At 39.8% G+C, this 19,931-nt stretch overlaps 1 protein-coding gene across 5 annotated transcripts in view; it reads left to right on the forward strand.

The window, feature by feature from the left end:
* The window catches only part of PRKG1 (protein kinase cGMP-dependent 1), a 1,361,110-nt gene extending 1,343,253 nt beyond the window's left edge, over positions 1 to 17,857 (forward strand). For all 5 annotated transcript variants that reach the window (XM_020974951.2, XM_020974950.2, XM_020974952.2 and 2 more), the window contains 6 exons: positions 212 to 353; positions 5,388 to 5,551; positions 7,795 to 7,917; positions 8,337 to 8,399; positions 10,738 to 10,804; positions 12,638 to 17,857. In XM_020974951.2, the coding sequence (XP_020830610.1) occupies positions 212 to 353; positions 5,388 to 5,551; positions 7,795 to 7,917; positions 8,337 to 8,399; positions 10,738 to 10,804; positions 12,638 to 12,736 (658 nt within the window). In that variant the 3' untranslated portion in view covers positions 12,737 to 17,857. The remainder of the gene's footprint in view (positions 1 to 211; positions 354 to 5,387; positions 5,552 to 7,794; positions 7,918 to 8,336; positions 8,400 to 10,737; positions 10,805 to 12,637) is intronic.
* The last annotated feature ends 2,074 nt before the right edge of the window (positions 17,858 to 19,931 follow it).

Genomic DNA, 19,931 nt, shown 5'->3' on the forward strand with positions numbered 1-19,931 from the left:
AAGAAAATAGAAGAAGACAATGCGTGCAAAAGCACTCTGCAAAGCTTAAGGGACTACACAAATGTCAGCTGTTCCTAGGCCTTGGGAGCCCATCAGCTCTTTGTTCTTTGGCCTTCCTTTTTGGCCAGGGGTAAGACAAATTGTGAAGTCCCTGAGTCTGTTTGGTTAACCCATTCTTTGTGCTCCATTCGTTCTGTTTTCTCTTTCCCAGAGGTTCATTTGAAGATTCAACAACCAGATTTTATACAGCGTGTGTCGTAGAAGCATTTGCCTATCTGCATTCCAAAGGAATCATCTACAGGGACCTTAAGCCAGAAAACCTCATTCTCGACCACCGAGGTTACGCCAAACTGGTCAGTACTTTTTTGCTGCTGGTATCTTCACAAAGGGGATGAATTTTCGGATAGGAAGCCAATCTCACAGCACTCATGTGAACATCTCACTCTTTCCCCTAAACGCAGTCCATGCCCTTCAATGTCTCGATATTCTAGGCATTGTGAAAAAAGGCCTGTGATGTTTTGGAGTGTGGAGTGCCATTCTGAGAGACTGGGACGTTCTAACATTTGTTATGATACATTCTTAGGTTTGGAGGAATTGTAGAGAAGTAATCTCCTCCAGACACCTTCCATCCAAAATAATTTTAAATAGTTGAATCATTGTCTCAATTATCTAGAAATATTGTGAGTCATTTTCAAGAATGTTGATACCCCCTAGAACACCCTTCCCTTCCAGTCAGCCTCCTAAATGCTCATTCCTTCTGTCTTCATTTAATCTTAGAAGCAGTTGGACCCTTGATCCCACAATTAGCCATAACTGTCACACCTCCATAATTCAGACCTTTAAAATCCCACTCTCCCACCATAGTCACTTAACTGTTGATCTCTCCTTTTGCCTCATTTCCTCCTTGACTTATCCTCTATCCTCACTTAGACCTCCGGTCCTTCCATCGTTTCTCTCAATTCATCACCCCTGCTCTGTCTTCACTTTTCATCCTTCACAGTCTTGCACCCATGACTAATCAGTTCAACCATATACTTCCTACTTCCTTTAACCCCTTGTCCTCTGTCCTATTTCCAAACCCCAAAGCTGAGTCACCCTTACTATCCATGTTATTCCTCCTCATGTGTTCCTTTAAAAAAGTCAATCAATCACACAGAGTAGGTACACTGCCAGTTGAGGGTAACTCATCTCAGCCAGGTACTCACTGCTGAACAGAAATCCTTTTATGACTCCACAAACAACTCTATCACATCTTCCACAATACCTGTTGCAAACCTTTCCCTCTCTCCTCCAGTCTCCTATAGTAAACACATCCTCCCAATTCTCTGAGCAGAGAGAGAGCCAGCCGAGCTCCCGGCAGAGAACTTAACTTTGCTGAGAAAACCAAGGCTGACCGTCTCATGTCCCTTCTTCTCTCTCATTCCACAGTGCCTCAAAATCTCTCTTCATCATCCTCTCCCATCGACTCCTTTGCCCCAGTCTCTAAAGAAGAGCTCGTCCCCCTCCTTGCCAAGGCCAATCCCCCAACTTCTGCTCATGGTCTTCTTCTTCCAGCCTTCCATGTTACTTGTCTCTGTCGCTTCTCTTCCTACATATCAAACTGCTCTTCCTCTTTCTCCTATGAGCATCTCAAAAGGCTCTGTCTGAAATAATTTTTTTTTATTCTCTGTCTACACTTTCACCCTGGGTGCATCAGCTCCCATGGGATCAGTTATTATTTCTACATAGATGAATTCCAGTCTTTACTTCTGGTCCTAATCTCTTCCCTGAACCATGTTACCAACTGCTTTTTGGACACTTTCAACTAGCTGTCCCATAAGGGTATCTCAAACTCCACCTGCTCAAAGTGAAACTCATTATATTTCCCATCAAACCCATTGTGCGGGTGCACACACACACACACACACACGTACACACATTCACACCTATGCACACATGCACATGTACACACACACATATCTCTTTCCTATGGCACCACCTCAGGGTTCACAATTTTACTGTAATGCCTGATCTTCCCTCTTCTCCAATTACACACCCAATGAGTTTCCATATCTAATTTGATCCAACCTCCATGTTTCCTGCATCTGTGTACTTTCCTCTTCTCACAAAGCACCTGCTGGAGTTCAAGCCCTTTCTAATTGTTCTTCCTGCCTCTAGTCTTTTCCATTATCAGTCTACCTTCCACACAGTTGACAAATTCATGTTCCTAAAGCATATACCCAACTATATGAACCCTTGCTCCTCAAACATCTCCAATGGCTCCCTAGTAGATGTAGGAGAAAAGACTAAATATTTACCCTGGCATTTGAGGCTTTCCCCAAGCTCTCCTTTCCAGTTTTCCTAATTTTCTGTCCTTCATCTTCTCTCTGTTCTGGTCTAACAGGCCTGTTAGTTGTTTTCTACATGAGATGGTCCCTCACCTGCTTCTACACATTTGGGAAAGTGGTCTCCTCTGTCTGGAATCCACAGCCTCCTCATCTCCATCCAACTCACAGAAATCCTAGCTAATTCAAAGTATTCAAGGTGCTTCTTCCTACACAAATCTCTCCTAATTCCTCTAGTTAAAAACACATTCTCCCTCCCTCTACAAAAGCTTTGTATTTCTTATTTGTACACGTACCTACCCTGACAGAATGTAAGTTCTCTGAAGACAGGACTTATGTCATTTTTCTCTTTGTATACTCTGTTCCTACTATAGTGTTTGGAAAACAGTAGTTGATTGATTTTTCATTTCATTAAATTGAAGTATGTTTTAATTCCCTTGGGGAAAGGATTTTGAGGCTTTTATTTAAAAAAAAAAACCTACTTTACTCAGAGGATTCTCAGCATTAACTCATCCTACCCAGTATTAGTTAAACTGTTCAATTTGATGGAAAGAAACAATTTACTTATCCTGAAAAATCCTTTTAAATTCAAGTTTTATCAAGCTTTTACTATGTTCTAGGCTTTGTTTCAAATGCCACTGTTAAAAAAAAAAGAAAAAGAAAAAGGAAGGAAACATCTCTAACCCCAAGAATCCCACCGGGTTGAAAATCAGCAAATTTTAGGTACTCTGAGTCTCTCAGTGGCTGGATTTGTATTAAATTGGAATTAAGGAGATATTTCCATGCTAAATTTGGTTATTTCACGGTCAAAATTTATAGTTATTCCTTAGTACTCAAGGAAATTTTATAATTGTTCAAAAGAGTCTACGTGCTGGAGCAGAGCTTGGTGAGATGCTATTTGTTAACACTTGTAATAACCTTGATATTTGTCAATAAATATTATATAAGCCCTTGCACCATCAGTGTGTAAAGGACTTCAGCGGCCATCTGCTCTGATGGATACCTGACCAGGAATGGCATCTACAACACCCCCAACTAATGGTCACCCAGCCTCTGCTTAAGAATATTCCATGAGAGGGAAGCCAGAGCTGTCTCCTTTCTCTAGCTATGACCCTGGGCAAACCATAGAACTGGTCTTGACCTCAATTGCCCCTCTGCACAAGAGGGAGATTGGACTTTATGGCATCTGAACTGTCTTTCAGCTCTAAAGGAATGACCTTCCAAAGGAATTCCACTTCTAAACAATCCTAGTGGTTGGAGTATTTTCTCTTTTTTCCCCACCTTCTACCTATTGCCCCTAATCTGGCCTTCTGAGGCTAAGGGGAACAAGTTAGTCAGTTGCTCAGTGAGTGTGTGTGTGTGTGTGTGTGTGTGATGATCAACTTTAATTGACATAGTTCTCAGCAAAACAATGATCTAAGACAATTCCAAGAGACTCATGATGGAAAATGCTATCCACATCCAAAGAAAGAACTATGGAGTCTGAATGCAGATTGAAGAATACTATTTGCTCTTTTTTTGTTATTTTGTTCTTTCTTTCTCATGGTTTTTCCCTTTTCTTCTTATTCTTCTTTCACAACATGACTAGTGTGGAAATATGTTTAATATGATTGTACACGTATAGTCTATATCACATGGTTTGCTGTCTTGGGGGGGGAAGGGGAGAAAATTTAGAACTCAAAATCTTGTAAAAGTGAATGTTGAAACTATCTTTACATGTAATTGGAAAAAATAAAACACTATTAAGTGGGGAAAAAAGAAAATAGGGCTATCTAGTTTTTTAATACATTTGACAAAAATGTATTTACTTTAATGGCATTTTAACTTAAAAACAAACATGCAAAATCAGAGTTACTATGAGGAAATACCTTTCTCTTTGCCTGCAATGTTCTCCCTCCTTACCTCCATCTCTTGGAATCCCAGGTTCAGTCCAAAGATAGTTTTAAATTCTTCAGTGAGTTTTTATTATGCCCTTACAATGTATGGGCTTCATTGCTGGGGACACAAGAAGGGAAGAAAGAGTAACTGCCTTCAGGGAGTGCAGGTCAATGGCGGGAGCATCTGAGACACATACACAGCAAGTAAAGGCAGGCAGTACAAACAGGGGAAACACCAGCACATGGGGGACCAAGATAGTTCCAACAGAAGGTAGGAGACGAGCTGAATTTGAAAGGAAGCCAGGGAATCTAGGGAAGTAAGGAGGCGGCAAGAGGTAGACACATGCTGCCTTAAAGTACACAAAGACAGCTGTAATGAGGTTACATTATTGAATGAGTAGATTCATGATATTTAATTAATGACATGACTTTAATGAAAGTTGGTGGAAAGTGTGTTTAGGTGTCCAGATAGCCCTGGAGACAACAGATCAGCTGATCTGGCTAAATTGGGTCAAGTGATAAGAAGAGGAAGGTAACTTAGTTCAGAGAGGCAGGTGGTGGCTCAGTGGATAAAGCACTGGGCCTGGCGTCAGGAAGACCTGAGTTCCAATCCAACCTCAGATACTTCCTAGCTGTGTGACCCTGGCAAGTCACTTCACCTCTGATTGCCCAACAAAAGGATCCACTGGAGAAGGAAATAGCCCATATCTTTGCCCAAGAAGACCCCAAATGGGATCACCAAGAGGTGGACGTGACTCAACTAACTGAATGGCAGAAGACTAGTTCAGAATTCCTTCTTTGTTCAGATAAGAGCGAGCATTCTTGTGTAAAATGAATACGATAACGTGCATAAGTCACCGGAAAGGACTGCCACGAGAAATCTCGTGGGGGCGACTCAAAACTAGACAACGTTTGGAACCGAATCATTCTTCCTTCCCTAGAGAAGTTTGTTGTCTTAGTGGTGGTTGTTCAGTTGTTTATAACACAAATTAACTGTTTGGAGAAGATGGGATTATGGAGTCCAGTATTTCTTCTCATTTTTATCACTCTCCCCATATGTATTTGTTCTCTGATTAAAATCAACAAAACCACATCTTCTAGTATTCCACTGACCTCTCTTCCTCTGTGTGGAGCAGTGTTGTTTTATGTGTACTTATGTTCTCTTTCCTTTGCTTTTTGCTTCTAGGTTGATTTCGGCTTTGCAAAGAAAATAGGATTTGGAAAGAAAACATGGACATTTTGTGGGACCCCAGAGTACGTAGCCCCTGAGATCATCCTGAACAAAGGTCACGACATTTCGGCAGACTACTGGTCGCTAGGAATCCTAATGTATGAACTCCTGACTGGCAGGTATGAGCATTGAAACGAGAAGTGTGGGTAAAAATGGGCCGGCTGAACACGAGATGGTTCTGCCCTTGTCTCTTTGATTATGGCACTCCCAGAGGAGCATATTCCCATAAAACCGCTGAATTTTAGAGTTGGGAGGTACCTCAGCAACCATCTACTACAACTAATATAGGAAAGGAATCCCCACTATTAACATACCCAAGTCCTCTAAGGAGAAGGAACTTACCACCTCCAAAGGCTCCCCATTCTCTCTGGGATAGCTCTAACTGTTGAGAAATTCCCCCTGACATCTCGGCCTACGTTGGTTCCTTTCTAACCTTCATCCAATGCTCCATTAGAATAAATGTAATCCTGTCTCCATATGAGAGCCTTTCCTATGCTTGAAGCCAGATATCACATCCCCCCACCCCAGTCTTGCCTTCTCCAGTTAAACAACCCTTCTTCCATCAGCTGATCCTCACATGACATGAACTCAAGGCCCTCCGCCATCTTGGTTCCCTTCTCCTGGACACTCTTCACCTTCCCGAAGGATCATGTGCTGAAGATCTAATAGTTGGTCTGCTGAGCAGATTGGTGGGTGCCCAGGTGTCCTGAGTACATTTGATATGGCATCTCTTTCCCCCACCAGACTTCTTAAAAGACAAAAACAAGTCCAAAACTTCACCCCAAACAACTTTCTCCATAAAGTCTGTTCCCACAGTGCTAATTCCCTTGCATCTATTTTTCAAGTACTTTCCCTGGTTAGACAGGATGGCCCCCGAGGTCGGTCCCAGCTCTGGCATTCTTTGATTTGGTGATTCTCTGAAATTTTCTTGACCGTTCAGTCCTTGCTGAGATGTTTCATTACTTGAAAGAAATCCTACTAGGGCGAAAATTTAATTCCATCCGTTCAGTCTCAATTCCATCCTCCCTTTTGGGTCCTGCTCACATCTAATTCCTCTCTGAGCCCTTGGCTACTGCTGGTTAGGCCCTCATGGCCTCTTCCCTGCACTACTGTGACAGCCTTTTATTGATCTCCCTGCCTCCATCTCTCCCCTTGATAATCCATTGACCACACAGCTGTCAAATCAGTAAGCCCAAAGCATGTCACCCCCTGCTCTGAGATAAAATACAAACATTGTTCAACATTTAAAGTCCTTCCCCATCTGACTCCAGATGCTCTCTGGTTTAGCCGTAGGGGACTACCCGCTGATCCCCACACACGACATTCTATCTCCCATCTCTGTGCCTTTGCTAGGCTGTCCTCCACATCTGGGATGCCCTCCCTCCTCACCTCCACCTTTAGAAGCTATACCTTCTCTCTAGGCCCAGGTCAGAAGGCTCCTGCACAAAGCTTTTCCTTGTCCCCTCAATGGAGCCTGCTTTTCTCCCAAGGGGTACTATGTTACCAGCAGGTGCATGTTCCCCACAGAATGTAGAGGCAGGGATTGTTTCCTGTTTGTGTCACTGGTGCCTTGCATAGGGCCCATCAGCTTTGTGTTCACGCAAAACTGTGATTTCATCCACATGGGGCTTTTCCACTGAGGAAACACCCTCGAGCAAGGCAGATCAACCTGAGCTCAGCCACTTAAGAGTCTTAAAGTGCTTCTTGAGCTGCTGAGAGACTGACTTACCCAGGGTCAGCCAGTCAGAGGCAGGATTTGAACCAGACATTATTCCAAGGCCAACTTACTATCAGCTCCACCAAATCCCAAAGGTTAGAAGGATGCATTGAATCTGACCTTCGAGCAGCCACATTCCAAGGCCACTAGAAGCTTAGGAAGAGGGAATGTGGTGGAAGGAGAAGGATGCTGGGGAAACATGACCTGCTTCACTGGGTGCAGGGTTCATGCCCCAAGCCCAGAATCCATGATGTTCTGAAATCTGCTGCATTTAATTCAATTCAGCAGACGCGCATCAAGCACCTACTATTAGTCAAAGCACTGCAGATGCAAAGACAAAAATGAACCCATCCCTGCCATCAAGGGCCATGCGTCCTACCTGGGGACAAATGGACTTGTACGCAGAGAAGTGAAGACAAAGCATCATATTCCACTTTCTCCCATTGATTGCTCAGCGAGTGTGCCTCATTGTCAATCATCTAACTTAATAAAGAAAGCGTTTATTGAGTCCCTGCCATGTGCCAAGGACTGTGCAAATGATCAAGGATGTTTTATGGAGATGATTTTTATAATATGTTTAAAAATGAACTCTTTGTAGAATGAAAACCTAAGGAAATGTCACCGTTTTATTTTTTTTTCTTCAAGTCCCCCTTTCTCAGGCCCGGATCCTATGAAGACCTATAATATCATATTGAGAGGGATTGACATGATAGAATTTCCAAAGAAGATTGCCAAAAATGCTGCTAATTTAATTAAAAAACTATGCAGGTGAGCGGTTTAGCTTTACTGTCATTTTGGCCCTGTGCCTTGCCCCCCAAAGTGTGTCTGTCTATAGAGAAAGTCATTTATGTTCCTCCCCTCTATCAAATTAATTGATTCTACATGACTTCTGAGATGGCTTCCTAAATCTAGAACCCTAAATAATTTTCTCCTTCTTTCAGATGCTGGGGTTTAGGGGCCCTCTTTGTAAGAAAATCTTTTCATTACATGTGACCTTTAGGATAACTTGATTTCCCTTCATTTAGTAATCATTAAACAACATTAAAAATCAAATAATTGTTTGGGAGGAATGTGCTTTGTAAGGAAGGTACTGGGATTTTTAAGGTTTCTATTGTATACAAACAAATCAATAATTTGTTTTAAAATAAGAAAGTGAATTCTATAACTTTCTGTTGTTTTCCTTATAGGGACAATCCATCAGAAAGATTAGGGAACTTGAAGAATGGAGTAAAAGATATCCAGAAGCACAAGTAAGTCTCCTTTCCGGATCCCAGTGGCCCTGATAAGTGTTTTCCCTGCTCAGGTCCAAGTGTCTCTTTATGCGGAAAGAGGATCAGGAGGTGGGCGTGGAGTTCACCTTCTGGAATGAGAATGGGACCCAAAAGAGCCACTGGGGTGAACTAGCTGGGTGGTTGACAATACTTTCAGTCCCTACAATTCTGTGCCTGAAACATGCCCGTGCTGGGGCTTCCAAAACTACTTCAACTTTTCATTTGCTTCCTTTCCATGTCTTATCTCATGGAGGCAACTGGCATTGAAATTCTGCACATACAAATCCTATGTTCAGCAAATATCTCGGCACTTGCTATGTTCCAGACACTGTAGTAGGCACCAAGGAGAGAAAGATGAAAGTGAAACAGTCCCTACCTTTAAGGAGTTTGCATTCTATTTAGGGGGAAATAGTATGTGTATAGTCAATTAAGTACAAAGTATATGCAAAGTTATACAAGGTGATTTCAAGAGGGTGGCAGAGGGATAAGGAAACATCTTTAGTTGGAGGTGGGAAGAAGCTTTCCTTTTCTGGTCTTCTGCCCATGAGCATTAAAAATCTCTCTTCCTCTTGCTTTGAGAGGAGCAAAGGGAAGCTGGGCCCCCTCTTCCCTTATTGTGCTCTGAGAGGACCAGGATTACATTGGAGCCTTCTGCTGGAGCAGGAGGGAGGGCTCCTCCCAGGTTTCTGCGTGCTTCAGTGCCTAATGCCAAACTCTATAAGCAAGAGGGGTCAACAACAAATATGGGTCTAATGAATTCTTTGAAAAAGGCGAACTGAACTTCTCATTTGGCTCCCTAATATTCTTACTTTGCAGAGACCGATGAAGCAAAGTCATAGAATTCCTTGGCTAAGGTTGGCCAACTCATTGGTGGCAAGGCCAGGAAGACTCTTTGGTTTGGTTTTTCTCAGACTCCTAATGTCCCCAGGTCTCCTAATTAAAGTAACAAGCATTTATTCAGCCTTACTGGCCATGGAGTCATCACCAAGGAAACTCCTTTACAATAAGAAATTAGGAGATGGTGGTCCAGAGGAAAGAGTCTAGAATTTAGGATCAGAGAACCAGGCTTCCAGTCCCAGCTCTGCCCCTTACTATGTGCTTCTTGCCTTGGGCACATCTCCCACCTGCTCTGGGCCACAGTTAGTCTCATCTCAAAAATGAGGAGTTTGGCTGACATGACTTCCGAGAAAATCCTAAATAAGGTTCTCCTTGTTTCAGATCCTGGGGGTCAGGGGCTCTCTGTGTAAGAAAACCTTTCATTACATAAAAGAATGTTTTGATAACTTGATTTCCATTAATTTAAAAAGAAAACAGGACTTGAAAATAGATTCCTATTACTTCTCCGCAAATAAAGAGTAGACCCATTTAGTTACTGCCTTGTTAAATTGTGTGTGTGTGTATCTCTCTATATGTATGTATGTACATATGTGTTTATGTATATACATACATATATCTTAAAGACAAACGTACATATCAGAAGGCTACAGCTTCTTATGTAAGCCTCCTCTTTGTAAGTTGAAATATTTGTGTTTGTTGGTGAGAGTTAAGTTAAAATAAATTTTTAAATGTAATTTAATTTTTAAAACATGTATTTCTAAAATAATTTGGGGTAATATATATTTTGGACTAATGGAAATGCTTATCGATCATTTGAATGCATTCAATTCAAAAAGACATGCTGTGCATCTCTTAAGTCCAGTTGAAAAGGGACAGCCTTGGAGGCCAGAAGGCCCAAGTTCAAAGCCTACAAGTATCTCAAACTTGCTAAATCCCAAGGCCATCAGTGAACTCTCTGATGCAGACTAGACTAAGACTACAGAGAGGTGGCTAGTCTTTCTCAGAGGAGGGAATGCCCATACCCAGCAGTTCTCCATACAGAGAAAGGCACAAAGACAAAATTTTTTAAAAAGTTCCTGCCCTCAGCAAATTTAGAGTTTTTTGAAGTACTCAAGTTCTACTCAATATCTGCTACATCTATCAGGTTGTTATTCACATATCTATGATACAGCTTTGGGCAGCTGGGTTGTAAGTGCCAGACCTGGGGCCAGGAAGCCCTGAGTTTAAATCTGGGCTCAGGCACTCACTATCTGTGTGACCCTTAGTAAGTCACTTAATCCTGTTCACCTCAGTTTCCTCATCTGTAAAATGGGGTGAAGAAGGAAATGGCAAACCACTCCTGTATCTTTGCCAAAAAAAACCCAAATGAGGTCATGAAAAGTCACACAACTAAAACAACTGAACAACAACAAAAAAGATGATACAGAACCGCCAGCATAAGGATAAAATGCTCTGCATTTCTGTTTGGTTCTCTTTGCAGATGGTTTGAAGGCTTTAATTGGGAAGGCTTGAGAAAAGGTACCTTGACGCCGCCTATAATACCAAGTGTGAGTAACCTCTCTACTCTACCCTTGTATGTCTGTCTTGCCCATTACTGGAAGCTTTGTGAGTAAGTAAAAGGTCCATGGATTCACTAGTCAATAACTCCTTTGATGTACGGAAGTCTATGCCAGTAAAACAGATACTCTGGTAGGTCTTCTCATGCTGGGCAGGCCCTCAGATAGACCATAAGTTTATTCTTCAGAGACTTGGAGCAGGAGACCAGGTAGTGGAATTTTCCAACCTCAATAACTCATGAAGACAGTTCACTAAGGCAAGGACGAGCAGTTAAGGCAGAGAAGAGGGGACCATACAGGGAGCTGCTACCTGCTTCTGAGGAGAGAGTGTCTATACCGATGAAGTGCGAACATGAGCATGATTGCAGAGTCAGGACTTTGAAAGATTAGGTATTTTTTCCACATTGCGCCTCCCTCCACTAGTGTCCAAGTGGTAGCCCTTAATAAAGTATAGCTGGGGCCACATTAAAAAACAAAAAAGCAAAAACAAACAAAAGCAATGACAAAAAAAAAATCCCTGCACAACGAAGCCCAAGCATTTTTTAAAAGATGAAAGTAGGAGGAAATTATCAAATTTTCATTTTTAAAAGTGATTTTTCACTTTATAAAAGATCTACCTCAAGTTGCCTTCAGAAAATGACACCATGAAGCCTCTCCTTACTGCTGATTAACTAGTTAACTAAGGCCAAAATGAGAGGTAAATAATGGTCTTAGGCAGAAATGAGTAACAAATGAATGAATAAGTGAATGAATGAAAAAATATATTAAGTGCTTGCTTTGTCCCAGCCACTATGCTGTGGGAGTAAAAATTGAAAAGAAAGGCAGTCTCTGCCCTCTAAGAATTTATATTTTAATAGATGAAGTCAACAGTGGGAACCAAAGAGGAACATTTTGATCAAGGGAGTGGAAAGGATATTGAGGGAAGTCACAGTGTAATATAAAGCACCATTTTAATATGTTGGTTATTATTATTGATATCTTGCTGCTGACACTAGCTGTATGACCCTGAGCAAGTCACTTAAATGTTCTGCACCTCAAACAACTCTTTAGAATTTTCCCACAAAATCAAACACTGCTTGTGAGCTGCATTGGTGGAGGGAATTCTCATAGTGAGTATTCCCCGTGAGGAAAAGCACATAACCTTTGGGGATTTCCATAATATTATTACTGTCTATTGAAGGCTGACCTGTTCCAATATAAATTTTAAGGAAAGGAAACAATTTGCTGAAAAGTATTGTTTTGGTTATTTTTAACTTATTAATAAACTTATGTTAAGAACCCATCTACTGCATAAAATAAATACTACCAGAATTGGATTTGCTATGATTTAGGTCTAAGGCAAGCCTGATTTCCTTAAGGAAATCATGATGGATGTAGCAATCAATTTCACACGTGAAAATCATAGATGAAAACTATGTCAGTAGCTTCCTGATGTCCTGTCCATACCAGGAAATGGCCATCTCATCCTCACCATAAAGTTTATGTCATTCAATATTGTCACTAACACATGAATTAGGGGAAGAAAGTGGGAGGAAAGAATGTTTTATCTAATGATAATATCTTCTGAGAAAAAATTCACCGGGAATAAGTTGATATATTGGGAAGGGTTTTGACTCTGGATCAGAGGTCTTGGATTCAAATCCCACCCATGATACATATGACCTGTGTGGTCTTGGAGAAGTCACCAAAATTTTCTGAGCCTCAGTTTCTTCATCTGTAAAATGACAGAGTTGGACTAGCTAGTCTCCAAGGTGCCTTCCATCTCTGCATTGTCTTTGTCTTTGCATGTTCATGAATCCCACTGTGCTTGTCCCCCATCTGCAGGTCGCCTCCCCCACAGATACGAGCAACTTTGACAGTTTCCCTGAGGACAACGATGAGCCGCCGCCAGATGACAACTCGGGATGGGACATAGACTTTTAGTGCATTTTTCTTACCTGCTTCTGCCTTGCTGAAGACAGCTTTTCTGAGACACGGCTGCCAGCAAACCTGAAGGAATGGGAGAAGATCCGTGCTCGGGGTCACCATGATGCCTTGATCGATGATGCTGCTACAGCACTCCAGTGGCATTCGGACTTATCGCTTAGATGACAATATGCTCTCTCTACATGTTTTATGTTTGAACCGAAAACTGCAGTTGACATGGTGGTCCTGAAGCAAAGCCTTTTCACCAGTAAAGAAATGTTTTCTACCACATCAACGATCTTGCTTTGCTCTAGTTATAATCTGAAAGATAAAAATGGTATAAGAAATACTTCAATCAAGCTTAGGTCTGAACCTTGCAGCTAGGATTCTCAGTAGAATCAAATTGTGCATTATTGTGTACTGTAGTCCTCTATGGTATGGGTGGCCAGGGTGTCAGCACTCTTCAGTAGGGGAACACAGGGGTCTTTTACTGCGGGCCAGTGTCTATACAAAAAAAGGACCACAAATTGATTAGTCGAGGAGTTCATGTCAAATCAGTGCTAACTGTTCTTTCATTTTTTCCCCAAATAGGAGTCATGACAAGCCTGAATATTTCCTTTCAATCTTTTTTTGTTTGTTTATTTTTCTTTTTTTCTTTACCATCTATTTTAAATGGGAGGGGGAAGAGAAGGGAACAAGCATTTATTAAGCACTTACTGTGTTCTAGGCACTGACTAAGTGCTTTCCAAAAATCTTATTTAAAAATTTAAAAAACTAGAGATAAAAGCACAACTCTGCTTATGGTTTCGGAAAACCATCACAGCAGACGTGGACATGTTCTTACACACAAATGACGATGAGGTGTGTGATATTTCTGGTTTGGGTTTCTTTTTGTTTGTTTATTTGTTCTTGTTTTTCCTTTTGGTCCACAGGCTTGGTTGGATTAAAAAAAAAAGAAATTCACAAAACCATTTCACATTTTAGCAGAATGGTCCTAGAGCTAGAAGGGCGGCAGCTGATTGGCTTTCTTCTTTAATGGCCCTCAGACTGAGGCTTTCAAAATATTCTCATTTTTTAAAAAAACCTCCCCTTTCCTTGAGGGGAAAAATAAGACCCATTGAAACACCCCACAAAAACCACTCTAGAGGTGCTATGTATATCTTTCATCTATAAATGTCGACGTGTAAACCAGCCAACACACATCTCAACCATTTCATATGCATTTCACAGGTAGCCAGAGACTCACACACATATTACCACTGAGGTGATTAAACCAAACTTTTGTTACAGTTTGCTTTCCCATCCCCTTAGCTCCTGGTCCACAGAAAAGGAGACGGGGAGGCAGGAATAAAATCATTTAGATCTAGCTTCTCGTCTTACTCTCCAGAACCCAGCAAGGCTGACTCCACCGTTGGCCAGTCAGGACTTGAGGAATGATACTATACAACTGAGTCAGTTCAGGGAGGAAGACAAGAATCTGACCAGCTCAATGTCTGTTTTGTTCAAAGATACTATACATAATGATATCAGCCCATTAGCATCAGGACAAAGAGAAAAAGGAAGAACATTGGCAGGGATGAAATCAATTCTTATAACTTTTAACCAAAACATAAACAATGATAATATTTAGCTCATAAAGACTGAGTTAAAAGACATTGAGAACATGCATGTGCACACACACACACACACACACACACACACACACACACACAAGCACTCCTGATAATTTAAGGAAATCAGATCTGGTTTTGTGTGTCTAAATGGGATTTTGAAGGTCCATGCCCAAAAGGTCCTGCTAAGCTAGAATGCCCAAGTTTATCTAGTCCATTTGACCAGGAGCCTTTGAAATCTTACTTTGGCACGAAGTACAGTCCTTCCAGTCAGGGTTCCACATTTCCAGTAAATCAATGTATCTACTAGGTTCTCTTCTGGGTATGGAATAGTGTAAAGGAAAGCTGATGTGGGCTTTCATTGTGGAGGCAGAGGAAGCAAAAAGTTAAATGAATAGGCTAAGGAAATCAAATGTGATGATTTCTGCAAAAATTTATCTACTTTAGATCTTCATGTCAGAGACAGAGAAGCCAAATGATTTTAAGTTCTAGAAGATGGTGCATTTTTTACTTTTACTTAAGACATCTTCAGAAATGCAATGACTTTTATTTGTATTTGCATATAAGCACAAATGTACATGGACTCTCTGAAATATAGCAGCAGGAGGGGCAAGTTCAAATACCATTGTGTACCCAGGTACACTCGTATTTTGAATCAAAATCTTAGCATTCTTTTTGTCCTGATGCTTTCAAAACGTGCTTTATATTTCCTTCCAAATTTGCAAGGAGAATTAATCTTCTAAAAAATATTAGCAGCATGGGTGGGGAGGGTCAGGAGAGAGGGAGATAACTCAGAAAACTCAACATTTTTTTAAAACAAATGTTAAAAGCAAATAAGTAATAAATTTATTTTTTAAAAAATATTAACATCACCAGATGGTTTTAAGATCCCCAATTTAACAAAATGATTTCTAAAAGAGAACGAGCTTACTCCTGCTGATTTCAGAGGCCTTGATCAGACAACCTGTGTTTCTACTCTAAAAGTTCTCTATCCTAGTATTCCTTTCGATTTGGCTTAGATTTTTTTTTAACTGACCCTTTTACATTGAATTTTTGTAGTAAAGGAAGAGAAATAAAAATAGCTAGAGAGAATAAAATGGAAGCATTAAGAATTTTTCAAAATAAAGTTTAATCTGCCCAAGATTTGCTAGAACATTAAAGTTACCTAAAAGAGGACAAAAATACTGCCCCCCTAAAACAACAACAACAACAATAACAACAATGTATATGACATTTCAACAGCATAGAGACTCTCCCCTACTTGTCTTGGTCTCTGCAATGATTTGTCCATTTGGCCAATTTCTGAAAATTAACTTAAAAAAGCTACAAAGTAGCACAGAACACCATGAAACTAACTACACACTTTCTCTCTGATGCTTGTATATTTCATGTGTAGCAAGCTTTGTACTACCTGGAGTAATACTGAAAAGATTTTGAGTGTACCAACAAGGAATGACTAGTATGAAGTTAAAAAAACCCAAACAAACAAACAAACATATATCCAATCCACATAACCTTCACCACTGAATTTATGGAATCAGATACTGTCTGTATGCAGACACAGACCTGAGGGCTAAAATCATAATTTTCACAAAGTACTTTTCACCCGATTTCTGAACTCTTCCTTTCCCTTTCCCTGTTTTCTACCTAATATTGAATAGTAGTAGTGGTATCTAGAAGAAATTTCCTTGTTTGCTTTACTAAATTTCTTGTGAATACATCAAAGTTTGGAGAGAAAGGGCTTTTTATGGGAGTTTATTGACAGTGATACTGATGAACAGCTAAGGAAATGGATGTCGTTATTTGGGGTGAACCGAACACATAAAAGAACATTTTCCTGGGGAAAATTCAGAAATGACATTTATGTCTTTCTGTCCCCTTTGTCCTTGTACTCTAGGACATAACATCTGACCTATGTAGCTTCTAATACCAATCTGTTGGGATCCTTTACTGCCAGTGCAAATATAGTTTCAAGAGTTATTTTCTCCTTACAAATAATGGAGGAATACATATGATTTGCACATGCACACATACAATAATATTTATAAACATACTGCTCTTGTTTTCCTAATTTGATTCTCACTTTTATGTGAGCAAACCAACAACATGCTAGAAAATTCCCAGTCAGCTACCATATTGAAAACTAGTATGTGAGGACTGAATTCCCAAGGTAGAGGTGATCTGTGGTTTATTTCAGAACTGCATTATTCACAAAGTTTTTCTTTCACAACAGGACCACAAAGAAATATTTATGTAAATAGATATTTTCGTGCTGATATTTTGTGGTACTTATACGACTTTCTTTTTGCCCGTGTTCCATAGCATTCTTCTTTGGTTCCCTTCTTTGTAACAGTGTAATAATGATTTTAGGTCTGAGTAGACTCAAATGGTCATAATTGTCAGTATTCTTGAATACTTCTGTCCATCATCCTGTTACTCATCTGTCCCATAGTTTAGATCATGACCTGGCTATTTGGTATTGTTGCAAGTGCCTTAAATTCATGGCATCCTATTAAAAAAACAAAAAAACAAAGTTGGTGTTATGCTGCATGACAAAGACAAATACACCTCAAAATGTTGTCCTTTCTTAGCTTGCTGCGTTTTACAGTTCTTTCTGCTAACAATTTATAAGCCTTTATTATATAATATTGAACTACAGAAATGATGACGTGGTTCTCTTATTTCTGTTAAATGTTCCAGAGCTGTGTATCTGTTCATGAGATACAGCATCATTTCTGTGAAATGTCTAAATGTACGTGCAGGTCAAATTAATATATGACATACTATCAGTCTGTATACAGGTATTCCTGTTTTGCTCAGCTGTGCAGATTCAATGAAAAAAAAATTAGTGCAGTAAAAGTTCAAACATATCATGTTTTCTAGACTCCATTATGAATGGTCCGAGGCTCCCAAAAGAAAACATTGGTCAATGTCTGCAATTCACGTCAAACTCAGTTACAACTCGAAATTCACATGAACAAGAGTCCCTGGGGGCCCCCCCAGTCAACAAAACAGGATTATTGCTTTCTATGAGTTCTTGTATATGCAAATTGTTTATGAGACAAGTCTCAAACACACCCAGAAAGCTGGACGTCAAAAGTGTGTTCTCAGTTCTCTTCTATAACTGTCCCCTGCATAAACCGACATAGCTCTGAGACTTTGGTAATGTCTCCCACGTTTTAGGCTTTTTGAGTCAAGGGAACTTTATTTAAACATTGCCTCAGATTTATCCCAGTTTATGCTGTTTTTACACTGGTCAGTCCTTTTGTATTCTTACAGTGATGATTCTTTGACTGTCCTCTTATGGATTTGTTCTACATGAAAGAGGCTTTTTTTGTCTGTCAACATGCGATGCTTGTCATCAGAATGGTCCCTGACCATTTGCACTCTTTCGATGTAGATGGAAAACTTTTTTTCATAAAGTTACCCGCTTTTGATTTGCTCTGTATTTTCCCTGCAGCTGTAATTGCCGAGTGCCTGTTGTATACTTTATAGAGTTGAAATAAAAAACAATTACTTTTGAACAGAATTGGTGTTTTCTTCCAGGTAACATTCCCTGCTTCATGAAATTGGCCCTGGAATGGGGATAGAGGGTCATGAAATTTCAGAATTGTAAAGGATCTCAGTGGCCTTATAATCCAACCTATACCTCCCAAATTTAACTCAGTAGGTCTTTATTAAGAATCACGTTCCTGGCTCTATGACAAGCACTGGAGATATGCAAATAAAATGAAACCAGGGCTAGCACATGACAGGACAACAGAAATCAGAAAGTCTTGGTTTGGGGAGTCATAAGGATGGGGAGCTGAAATGTAGGGCATTTGGTTGACACACCCTTTCAAGAAGCAATGGCAGTAATCTATAAGATGCTTGAAGAGTAATCATCCAGTCTTTTCTTGACAATCTCAAATGGAGACAAGTCCCTCACTTTTCCACTTTGGGGCAGCTCTAATTGTTACAAAGTTCTATGTGACACCAAGCTTCAGTTGGCTTGTACGTAAATTCCACACTCTTCTCCCAGTTCAGCCCTCTGGGGTGAAGGAGAATGGGTCTAGTATCTTCCACAAAACAGTCCTAATTCTAGCGTATTATGTCAGTCTATTAACCACTCAACATGATTTCATGGTGTCAGTTCTTCAAGGTTTTGAGTGATCTTGGATTTTACTAATTGTGTAACCCTGAACAAGTGACTTCAGTGCACTCAGCCTCAATTTCCTCACCTATAAAATGGTAATTACCTCCCTCACAGAGTTGTGAGGATCAAATAGGATAATATATGTCAAGGGTTTTTGTTTGTTTGTTTGTTTGTTTGTTTTTAGATCTTAAAGCACTGTATAGATGCAAGCTCATTGAGATAGGTCCTTACTCTAACAGTACAAATTCCTAATCATCCATGCCTTCTTCTGTGACTCTTGATCAAGTCCTTCTACTCATTCTGTACAGTGAGTCCACCAAAAACTCTAAGGGAACACGTTTTTTGCAGATTATATGATAATGTAGTAAAAGAACCCTAGAGTCAACTGAAATATTTAAATAAATAATAATGTTAGCAAAGTTGCCAAATATAAAATAAAGCCACCAAAAGTATCAGTATTTCTAAATATCACTGACAAATCTCAGCAGGGAAAGCTCAAAACAAGAAATTCTATTCCAAATAATTACAGAAGTTATAAATTATTTAAGAATATGTCTACCAAGATATACCCAGGAACTATATGAATCCAACTGTAAAACACTATTTGCAGAAATGCAGACCTAAATAATTGAAGAAAAATTCTTTGTTCATGGGTAGATTGCGCCAATAAAATAAAAATTACAATGCTACCTAAATTAACGTATTTAGTTCTTTACAGATCAAATAACCAAAGGAATATTTTTAGAGCCAGAAAGAAATAAATAATAAAAATTCATACAGAAGAACAAAAGGTCAACAATATCAAGGGTAATGATGAAAAAAATAGTGGGAAAGAAGGGCTTTATCAGTACCATATATCAAACTGTAGTACAAATCAGTAATCATTAAAATGATTTGGGGTAGGTTTTGGAGGGTTTTTTGTTTGTTTTGTTTTGTTTTAGGAAAAAGCTCTACCAATGGAACAGATAATGTACACAATATTCAGAGCACATATGAATTGTGTGAAGAAAAGCAAATAAGGGTTTCCATTGTGATGACAGATGAAGCAAAGAATTAAATGGATCAACTGAGAAAAGCAAATGTGATCATTTCTGCAAAAATTCAGCTTCTTTGTATCTTCAGGTCAGTGACAGAGGAGCCAGATGATTTTAAGTTATAGTAGATGACACACTTCATTTAAATGTTTTGTGCTAAAGATATATTCATAAAAGCAATGCCATTTTTTTTAAATCTCTGTCTAAGTATAAAGGTACACTGACTTTCTGAAATGTAACAATGGGGTGGAAGTGGGTGGAGTCCGAGACTTCTCCTTCTCTTCAGACAGTTCCTTTTCAGTCGGTTCACTGGAAAACCAGACTCCTTCCAACCTCTGGAATGACTTCTAACTCTGTGTAACTCCCTGACTTCAGCTAATCCTATGCTTTTATACAAAACTCAGAGGAGATTACTAAAATTTCTCAGCTAATTA

This window comes from Phascolarctos cinereus, unplaced genomic scaffold, assembly GCF_003287225.1.
Source record: "Phascolarctos cinereus isolate Bilbo 61053 unplaced genomic scaffold, phaCin_HiC Scaffold_3;HRSCAF=262, whole genome shotgun sequence".
Taxonomy (NCBI): domain Eukaryota; kingdom Metazoa; phylum Chordata; class Mammalia; order Diprotodontia; family Phascolarctidae; genus Phascolarctos; species Phascolarctos cinereus.